The 11,464-nt window shown below is 36.5% G+C and overlaps 1 protein-coding gene across 1 annotated transcript; it reads left to right on the top strand.

Annotated features, from left to right (window-relative positions):
• The first annotated feature begins 1,986 nt into the window (after window positions 1-1,986).
• Window positions 1,987-11,071, top strand: abcg4b (ATP-binding cassette, sub-family G (WHITE), member 4b). The gene is made up of 14 exons (XM_067365293.1): window positions 1,987-2,218; window positions 4,186-4,303; window positions 4,588-4,720; window positions 4,887-4,937; window positions 5,027-5,172; window positions 5,291-5,414; window positions 5,500-5,614; window positions 7,856-7,998; window positions 8,204-8,302; window positions 8,454-8,622; window positions 8,778-8,878; window positions 9,047-9,205; window positions 10,638-10,756; window positions 10,846-11,071. The coding sequence occupies exons 1-14, from the start codon at window positions 1,987-1,989 to the stop codon at window positions 11,069-11,071; spliced, it is 1,935 nt and encodes a 644-aa protein (XP_067221394.1).
• Window positions 11,072-11,464: the final 393 nt, after the last annotated feature.

Below are 11,464 nucleotides of genomic sequence, written 5' to 3'. Positions count from 1 at the left end.
TAAATTAAAAATATTTCACTCCAAATATCAAAAATAAATAGGTAAAAATGAATTTATTTATGTATTGTTTTGTCGGTTTTCATGGAAGAGTGTGCATGTGATGTGAGCGCGCGCAGGTCTGGTTTGGAGCATCACTGAAAATTAGCTGCGGTCATGTGGTGCTCACTGACGTCCAGCTCCCCCTCTCTGGACGTGATGGATTGAGTTTTGAGTTTGACCTAGTCCAGCTCCACCTCCACCTCTGTGGATATAACGGGTGGAGGGATAGAGTAAGGGTGGGTTATGGCTGGACCTTCCAGCTCCACCCATTATGCCCAAATTACATCTAGAGAGGGGGAGATGGACTTCACGCTCCACCCGTGGTTCTGCAGGCTCTGCGGCTCTTCCATCAATCCCAGGTTTTGCGTCACGCCTCACCACGAAACCCCCTCAGGGCTTGATTTTTCATTCAGTCCTGTACGGGATTACCAGTGGCAGGACATATTTCTGGTACTTACTGTAAAGGATAAAAGTGACGTGCATTTCAGCACTTAAACGAATATATTTCCTCTCAAGTGTGAGCCAAGGTAAGTGATTTCCCCCTCTAAATTTAAACATTTGGTTAGTCATAGCAGTTCATTCTCAGCAGGAGCATAACTTTACAATACTTGTTTTTATCATATATGACTGACTTTAGAACAATAACATAACGCCTGATTAGTAATCATCTTTTATTATTTAGTAAAATGTTATTTACGGTATTAATGTTTTTTTCACATTATATTTTAATCGTAATACTATACTATATGCTGTGATATGGTATTATAAGAGGGTTTGATAAGCTCAATCATGTTTTTTTTTTTTTTCATTAATTAATATTATTTAATCAAAGTAATAAAGCAATATATATGTGCATGGTATTAATACAGATAAAACTACTAACTCTTGTGGATTAGCCTACATACACAGCATAAAGACCACAAAGCAAAATCTCTTGTTGGCCTGTTAAACTTTTTTTCTTTGTGTCCAATAAAACTATCCTAATATCCTTAAAAGGGCAATGAACATATTAATACATTACCTTTTTTCTAACACTTTAGGGCTCATATGATACAATTTAAAAAGTTTTATGTTCAAATTTTATTTACAGTTTGTATTTCCAATTTGTACATTTTTTTTTATTTTCTTTTTTTTCTTCTATTCTTCTAAAGGAAGCCGGGGGTTCAGAGACCCCCGGCTTCCTTTATATCATTTAAAGGGTTGATAATAAGAAATGTTTACAAAATATTTGAATACACATTAAGTGTTTTAGATATGTATGTTATCTTACTTGTAAATGAACATGCACAGTATCTCACCAAATAGTGGGCAAAAATCACAGTGGCAATAATTTGTATCACAATGGCAATAATTTGTTCAACCTGTACCTCTATGAAAAATTCTGATTATGTTTCACTGGATACAATACATTCCAACAAGATTTCCATTGTACAGGCTGTCTCCGCACGGCACAATCTACTAAGTCTCATGTGAACGCTCAAGCGATCCCCTCCTACCTAGTGTTCTCTGTGGGACTGAGCCAATGATGTCTGTCTCTGACCTGGCTATTCACATTCTCTGATTTCGCTCTTCCTTTTGGCTCCAAACTCCAGGGACTTACATCTAGCCGGTCAATTCAGTGTGTCAGCACAATGCGGTCTCTTGGAGGAAACCAAATCCCAGCCTTTTACAAGAGCACCAAATTCTAAACCAGATCAATTTGACAGAGTAGGGGCCTCTCCTGTATGAGCAGACGGTGTAAAAAGCTTTGCGTTTCAAGGGGAAAGTATAGGAAGACGCTCCCCTTGGAGATTTCTCATTTTGAATGCATTGTTATGTACTGTATGATGACTCATGTACTTTGTTGACTAGAAGTCACAGTGAAATTAAATGTAAAAATGTAATCATGTAGTTTTTTAGACATAATCACAGCACTGAAGTATTTTTGCTCCCTTTTAGACATTTGGAATGGCAGAGAAGACATCTGATCCTGGGTCAGTTAGTATTACTATGGAGGACAGCTTTTGTAATGGGGGAACACAGCCCCAGGAAGCTCCATTGCTAACCCATCTGAAGAAGGTGGAGAACCACATTACAGAGGCACAGCGCTTCTCTCACCTGCCCAAACGCACTGCTGTGGACCTGGAGTTCAGTGACCTCTCCTACACCATCCGAGAAGGACCATGGTGGAAGAAACAAGGTCAGGACCGTGCACACATTTTGATTAATGTAAACATTCATATAAAGGAAATGCAAGTTCACGTCTGTACAGTAGAGGGCGCAACTCAAACAAACCTTTCATCTGTGCAGCCATTCTGAATTGCAAAAGAATAGTTATAGGACAAAGGAAAAGGAAGTTCAACAATTTACAATAAGGTTCATTAGTTGAACATTAGTTAATTTATTAACTAACATGAACTAACCTTGAGCAATACATTTGTTACTGTATTTACTAATCTTCGTTAACATTAGTTAATGAAAATACAGTTGTTCATTGTTTGTTCATGTTAGTTCACGGTGCATTAACTAATGTTAACAAGATTTTAATAATGTATTAGTAAATGGGGAAATTAACATTAATAAAGATTAATAAATGCTGTATAAGTGCAGTTCATTATTAGTTCATGTTAACTAACGTAGTTAACTAATGACCCTTATTGTAGTGTATAAGTGTTACCCTTCTGTTACTTATTTGAAAAAGTAACTCTTTTGTTGTAAATTTAAAAGTAAATGCATTACTTTACTAGTTACTTGAAAAAGTAATCTAATTACCTCAACACTGGTCGTCCCTGAATAATCGTGCACAAATGAACACAGCACAACTATATAGAAATATAAACCAGATCAGGTTAGGAGAGAAATCCAAACTTTAAAAAAAAAAATGGAGCCTAAATGACATTACTATGTGCAATGATCGACTTTTTATATCTTGGTTGTACAAGTCAAATAGGAAATTAAAACATTCAGGTTTTGGCTAGATGCATTCTTATAGTAGTAGCTTTTGTTCATTTACAAAGCGGATACGGTAAGCAATCGTATTTTACCAGCTTAGCATACAGAGGAGATTAAAATCACATTTGAACAATAAACAAGAGTGAATCTGATGGAGACCTTGCCTTGCTATTGGATATTTAGATCTATCGATTTGCAGGTAACGTCATGAATGCTGGTATCTCATACGGATCACTTCTGTTCTTATGTGATGAAGCTGACTCATGCTCTGTCTAATCTGGCCAAAAGATAGCAGTTGGGTCTTTGCTCTCATGATTTATTAGTGAAAAGATACCAGTGTGGAAGATGCTACTATTTTGCAGCCTTCATAGGCCAACAAGACTTATTTTTGCAGTGCCATCACCACAAGTAATTTAAAGTAGATGAGATCACATCTGACATCACTAGGGAGAACAGAATTTTTCATGTGGAACTGGCATATGATATCGTCCTAATGCTTGTGCCTTGGTAATTCTCCTGACTATTCTTATGCATGCTGAGTGTAGCATTTAATATGTCTGCACTATGATAAAGAAATACAGAATGAAATGTATTTGTAAAGGTGATACATGCGAATGTAAGAGTGTTAAATGTAATTTGCACTCACTATGCTTCCATTGTGGCCTAAAGCAAGAGCTCCACCAATGATGAAAATATGGTAGCCATCAAACAAGTGAACAGACATGTATGGGAATAAAGTCAAAGGGTAAAGAAACTGTGAGAACAGAGCTTTTGGGCTAATAGGCTGCTAATTAGGGTGCCTTGCTTTGAAATACAGTAAGTCTGTCTTTGACAATCCTGGGAGTGTATCCTCTCCCTCTCTCTCTCTCTTTACATTTTGCTATATTAGTGACTCTACAAAATGTCTTTTTTTAATGAGACCTTTCAGTCTGTGGGTGGGTGAAAGCCTTCTTGGTGGACTCATAGAAAGGTCAATGAGCAGACTTGTCCAGAGTGTTTTAATTAGCCACTGGACTTAAAGGTTTTGGAGTCTGATTCACCTTTATCACTCGCTTTCTCACATTTCTTAGCTTTGGAGAAAATATGTAGTACAGTCATGAGGTTCATGGATTAAACCATACTTCTTATTTGAAGGGATTAACTGCAAGTGGACCATTTGTTTCAAAGGAGAACCAACCATATGACTCCAAGCATATATCTTTTCCCCCCCTGCAGGATATAAGGCATTGCTCAAGTGTCTGTCGGGCAAGTTCTGCAGTCGGGAACTCATTGGCATTATGGGCCCCTCTGGGGCTGGAAAGTCTACCTTGATGAACATCCTGGCAGGGTACAGGTGAGGGTAAATTGAGTGCAAAAGTAATGTGAAAAAAATAATAAAATAGCAAGAAAGCATGCTGCACTTTTCATTCTAATTGATCATATTATTGGAATTTCACAAGTAAACTTTATTATGAATTTAAAAAAATAAATAAAAATGTATACATTCCTTACATTTAAAAAATAAATGTATTTAAAATAAATAAAATATAATTTATATATACATCTTTTTATTTTATTTAAATTAAATTCAATCTTAAAAGCTTACATACTCATAGCTGCTTGTTATGTGCGTTAAAGGGAAACAGGGATGACTGGACAGATCCTGGTAAATGGAAAGCTCAGAGACCTCCGAACCTTTCGTAAAATGTCCTGTTACATAATGCAGGAGGACAGATTGCTGCCCCACTTGAATGTTCAAGAAGCAATGATGGTGAGTCTGTAGGGAGAATGATGTGGTAAAGGATGCCCCCTACTGCTGGTTTGCTAATGCTCATATTACAATCACTTGTGAATGCTTTTCACTTGCAGAAAAAGGTAGTTTCTAAAGAGAAACCCATGACTGAACTCAACTGAATGATTTTTCCTCTGTTTTTTAGGTATCAGCCAACCTGAAGCTCAATGAAAACACAGAGGTGAAAAAAGAGCTGGTAGGTTAAGCTCATCACCTCATTCAAACTTAAAATATCTTTCCCTCTGAAATTGTCTCTACTTTCTGTGTGTTTATGTTGGCATGTAGATAAAAGAAATTCTGACAGCACTGGGACTACATGAGTGTGTCCACACTCGTACTGTCTCTCTCTCTGGGGGCCAGTGTAAGAGGTTGGCTATTGCCCTTGAGCTAGTAAACAATCCCCCAGTCATGTTCTTTGATGAGCCCACCAGGTATTGATGTTATCGTCTTTAGACACAAATAAAACACAAATATATATGCTTGTGACACTGAACGATTTTTATATATAACCATACTGTATGTTTTTTAACATTTGCTTTTTGATTGCAGTGGTTTGGATAGTGCATCCTGTTTCCAGGTAGTGTCTTTGATGAAGTCTCTGGCACAAGGAGGGCGAACCATCATTTGTACTATTCATCAGCCCAGTGCCAAACTCTTCGAGATGTTTGATAAGGTACATGTGCAAATCTTTTTGGGAATCCGAAACATTTTCAGATCACTTCAGTCATCATTTGATTTCTTCTGTGTCTCTTTCACAGCTGTATATTTTAAGCCAAGGCCAGTGCATATATAAGGGAAGTGTCCCATACCTCATCCCTTATTTGAGAGGACTGGGTCTTCACTGCCCAACATACCACAATCCTGCAGATTTCAGTGAGTTGACCATGTGTTTTATAAATACTCATTCGTTTTGCAGTGTGTTCACTACTCACTACTCTTAATGTGTTTGGACTAACTTGGATGGGTTAAATGGAGAGGACAAACTCCAACCATACTTCGCCTTCATATGTCACTTACATACTCACATATACAAGCATATACATGTGTGTGTGTGTGTGTGTGTGTGTGTGTGTGTGTGTGTGTGTGTGTGTATGTGTGTGTGTACTGTGTATATTTATTATGTATATATAAATACACAAACATCCATGTATATATATTTAGGAAATATGTACATATATATATATATATATATATATATATATATATATATATATATATATATATATATATATATATATATATATATATATATATATATATATATATATTATTTATAAATATTATATTTGTTATAAATAAAATATTTTTGTTAAATATATACAAACATGCGTGTGTATTTATATAATCATACTAAATATACACAGTACACACACATATATTATGTAAACACAAACTTTAATTTTGGATGCGATTAATCATTTGACAGCACTATATATTTAGCAAGGACTAATAATTTCAAAAGATTTCTACAAGTGCATCTCAATAAATTAGAATGTTGTGGAAAAGTTCATTTATTTCAGTAATTCAACTCAAATTGTGAAACCTGTGTATTAAATAAATTCAATGCACACAGACTGAAGTCAAGTCTTTGGTTCTTTTAATTTTGATGATTTTGGCTCACATTTAATAAAAAACCCACCAATTCACTATCTCAATAAATTAGAATACCTCATAAGATCAAAAAAGAAAAAAATGATATTTTAAACAGAAATGTCAGGCTTCTGAAAAGTATGTTCATTTCTATGCACTCAATACTTTGTTGGGCCTCCTTTTGCATGAATTACTGCATCAATGTGGCGTGGCATGGAGGCAATCAGCCTGTGGCACTGCTCAGGTGTAATGGAAGCCCAGGTTGCTTTGATAGCGGCCTTCAGGTCATCTGCATTATTGGGTCTGGTGTCTCTCATCTTCCTCTTGACAATACCCCATAGATTCTCTATGGGGTTCAGGTCAGGCGAGTTTGCTGGCCAATCAAGCACAGTAACACCATGGTCATTGAACCAGCTTTTGGTACCTTTGGCAGTGTGGGCAGGTGCCAAATCCTGCTGGAAAATGAAATCAGCATCTTCATAAAGCTTGTCAGCAGAAGGAAGCATGAAGTGCTCTAAAATTTCCTGGTAGATGGCTGTGTTGACTGTGGACTTCAGAAAACATAGTGGACGAACACCAGCAGATGACATGGCAGCCCAAATCATCACTGACTGTGAAAACTTCACACTTGACTTCAAGCAACATGGTTTCTGTGCCTCTCCACTCTTCCTCCAGACTCTGGGACCTTTTTTTTCCAAATGAAATGCAAAATTGACTTTCATCTGAAAAGAGGACTTTGGACCACTGAGCAACAGTCCAGTTCTTTTTCTCCTTAGCCCAGGTAAGACGCTTCTGACGTTGTCTTTGGTTCAGAAGTGGCTTGGTACGTGGAATGTGACAGTTGTAGCCCATTTCATGAAGACGTCTGTGTGTGGTGGCTCTTGATGCACTGACTCCAGCTTCAGTCCACTCCTTTTGAAGCTCTCCTAAGTTCTTTAATCGGCTTCGCCTGACAATCTTCTCAAGCCTGCGGTCATTCCTTTCACTTTTACACCTTTTCCTACCACAGTCAACTTTCCATGAATATGCTTTGGCACAGCACTCTGCGAACAGCCAGCTCTTTCAGCAGTGACCCTCTGTGGCTTACCCTCATTGTAGAGGGTCTTGATGATCGTCTTCTGGACTGCTGTTGGGATTACTGACCTAAACCCAGTATTTATACCCTGAGAATGGTAATTTAATAGAACTTGAAATTAAATATTCTAATAATTTCTGATACTTATTTTTTTATTTTAATGAGCAGCAAGCTGTAATCATCAAAATGAAAACAAAAAATTATGGAAATATTTTACTTTATGTCTAATAAATCTAGAATATATTTAAGTTTTACTTTTTGAATTAAATTACAGGGAAAAAAGTAACTTTTTCATTATATTCTAATTTATTGAGATGCACCTGTATTTCAAATTAATGTTGTCCATTTGAATTTTCTATTCATTAAAGAATCCTGAAAAAAATCATGGTAAAATATTAGATATGCCTATATATATTGCATCATGCATTTCTCCTCTGTTTTGTGTTTAGTCATTGAGGTAGCATCAGGAGAGTATGGTGACTTGAACCCAGTGTTGTTTGAGGCTGTTCAGGGCGGCATGTGTGCTTTGGAGGAAAAGTGCAACTGTATCGACAAAACCACCGTAACCTCATGCACTGCAAAATGTGTCAAAGTGAGTGAGTGATGCTAGTTTCATAATTAACCATTTCTGCCGGTGGATAGCATCTGTAATGCTTACTTGCATAAAGTGTGATCAGGATGTATGCAAGACAAACTGATCCACTGTGTTCAAAAGCCTCTTTCACATCAAAAAATACTGTATGTGTTTAATATGATATAACTGTCACCTTAATGTTTTCCTACACTTGCTTTTACAGGATTCAGGACACATTGAGAGCCATACTTTTGCGACAAGCTCTCTGACTCAGTTCTGCATTCTCTTTAAAAGAACATTTATTACAATATGCAGAGACCAGGTACACTGTTGTTACATTTAGTTGATAGTTGGTATGTCAGTCCTAAACTTTTAAAAAGTAAGTTTTTGGTATGCCTTTCAAAGTAAATATACCAACACTAAAAGAGACAAAAAATATTTTCTTTTTTTATTGCATTTGGTTCCTGTTCTAGGTTTTGACACATCTGCGGTTAATGTCACACATCTCAATTGGAGTGTTGATAGGCCTGCTGTATCTCAATATTGGCAATGATGCCAGCAAAGTCTTCAACAACACCGGTTTCCTCTTCTTCTCAATGCTTTTTCTCATGTTTGGAGCACTGATGCCTACAGTTCTTACCTGTAAGTCAGTAAAGAGAAATGTAAGAACGTAGCAGCCATGTCACAGTTTCAATATCAACACATGTACCACAAATGTGGGTCTAAAGTAATGTCCTACATTCAGCAGGGGAAGTGAAAGTGGTTTTGATCTGATAGATTCTCTTTCCTGCATTCAGTTCCCTTAGAGATGGCTGTGTTTCTGAGGGAACATCTAAACTACTGGTACAGCCTGAAGGCTTACTATCTGGCTAAGACAATGGCTGACATTCCATTCCAGGTGGGTGCTTGCCTGCCTAAGCCTTACTGACTCCATTTTATGCCTGATATAAGCTGAGCATATTTGGACAGTATTGAAAGTTTAATATAATGGAAGTAAGACAAAGAAATCATGGACCCTTATAATACCAACATTTGATATTGCCATGGGTTGTCCACACTTTCTCAGGTCCTTTGTCCCATCATGTACTGCAGTATTGTGTATTGGATGACTGAACAGCCTCCAGAGGCAAGCCGCTACTTGCTGTTTTTGGCTTTGTCAATCTGTACAGCTTTAGTAGCCCAGTCTCTTGGGCTTCTGGTCGGTGCTGCCTCCACATCCCTTCAGGTACATGTTGCAGCTACTATCTCTGTTAACTAAATATTTTTGCCTCTCAGGGCTTTAGACTGTGACAAAAATATTTACAACAATAATTTGCTTTGCTTTCATATTAAAAGAAAAAAAAGTTTAAGAGATGCCTGCAACCCTAGTTTACAAAGACATCAGTCTTATGGAAAAAATAGCGGAGATACTGGTCAAAGATTAATGTTTTTTGGTGTTATCAAATGAAGTATACTTTGCACATTCAGCTGTATTAGCGTTCACTTAAAAAACGAACAATAAACCTTGTTTTTAACCTTTTTAAAAAAATGATTTTAGTTAAAAGGATTCGGGAAATAGCCTTGAACTCGTTTGTTAACTAGTGGTTCGAACATTCGGAGCCATTACCCAGTTCGCAGATGACTCCCGAGTCATTTTTTGGTGCGCTTTGAAATTAACCTGGAACCTTTACTTACTTTATAGTCTATTTACCGACTTTTTGTTCATATGAGAAGATCTTGTAGTTAAAAAAACATATTAGGCTAATACATATCAGTGATATATGCTAAAATAACATTTTTCTTATTTTACAAAATAAATTGGTTACCCTTGTTTGAATTGGCTTTAACACCTGTCTACACGAGACGCAAGCGGCGCGATATGACGCGACAAAATCCGAAAGAGCCCATTATAATCAATGATACTTTCTACACTGGATGCGGTGCAACCAGACACAACAAATTCCCAACAGTAAACTGATGCCCCGTTCTATTTCTGATGTACTTCAATCAAGCGCACTACTTCTGACACTAAGAACAAATGGATTTGGATTTTTTCCTCATTAATGTACACACAGCACCCCATATTGACAGAAAAACACAGAATTGTTGACATTTTTGCAGATTTATTTAAAAAAAAACTGAAATATCACATGGTCCTTTTTGCTGGATACTTAGGATGTTATAGAATATAGTAATGTTATATAGTAATATAGTAATGTTCATATGAATATATATATTCATATGAACATTATTTGATACAGTCATCTCTGACTGATAATAGAATAGGCACATTTTTGCAGATTTATTGAAAAAAAACCCTGAAATATCACATGGTCCTTTTTGTTGGATACTTAGGATGTTATGTTATATAGTAATATGGTAATGTTCATATGAATATATGTATTCATATGAACATTACTTTGATACAGTCATCTCTGACTGATAATAGAATAGGCACTTACTAAATTTTAACATGGAAACAAGCATTTTCTGTAAAGCTGCTTTGAAAAAATATTTATTGTGAAAATCGCTATACAAATAAACTCGAACTGAATTAAATGTTTCATTTTTTTGGATCCAATGGCTAGTCATCTGGAGGCATGCTTTTGGTTATAATAATTTTTCAGCTTGTCTTGGCATAGAATTTTTTTAATACATATTGTGCATCTTCTTAACAGGTGGCCACTTTTGTTGGTCCAGTTACAGCCATTCCAGTCCTACTCTTCTCAGGCTTCTTTGTGAACTTTGACACCATTCCAGAATACTTACAATGGAGTTCTTATGTGTCCTATGTGCGGTATGCTATTTATATCTTAAATAGATGTGTTTGCTTTCACTATGTAAACTATGCACAGTTTCATGTATGTTTGATTGTGCTTATGATAGGTATGGATTTGAGGGGGTGATTTTGTCCATTTATGGGATGAACCGAACCGAGCTTGAATGTCCAGGAAGGGTTTGCAAGTTTCAAAGACCTGAAGAAGTTCTGCAGTTGTTGGATGTAGAAGATGCCAAGCTCTACATGGACTTCATCGTATTGGGTATTTTCTTCCTCATCCTGCGACTCGCCACCTACTTGGTTCTTCGGTACAAAATAAAATCAGAGCGATAATAATAAAGTCCTGGCCTTGCATGGTCTCCACCTCCTGTGGCCTGTTTTCAGGCTACTCTATAGACCATTTCCAAAGGTGTCATTCATTATCTGCTCAGGAAGGTCAGATTTACTTGTTGATCATTTTGGTGTTCTAGTTTTTGTTTTTCATTTGGATTAAATAAATCACATTTCATTGCCTACAGAATTAACTTTAAAATTTGGAGTAAATAATTTCATGTTTTTCAGTGTTACATTGATGCAGTACCAGGTGTTGAAAACATTTGGTGTCATTTGGGCTGCTATATCCAAATGTAACTAGTGATACCAAATTTAAATATGCATGCAAATGATAATTTACTGAACTTACTGTTAGTTGTGGCAATTCTGGAATTAACCCCAAGCTTTATTCAC

This window comes from Chanodichthys erythropterus, chromosome 17, assembly GCF_024489055.1.
Source record: "Chanodichthys erythropterus isolate Z2021 chromosome 17, ASM2448905v1, whole genome shotgun sequence".
Lineage (NCBI taxonomy): Eukaryota > Metazoa > Chordata > Actinopteri > Cypriniformes > Xenocyprididae > Chanodichthys > Chanodichthys erythropterus.
The sequence above is the reverse complement of the archived record's forward strand: the minus strand, read 5'-3'. Positions and strand labels throughout refer to the sequence as shown.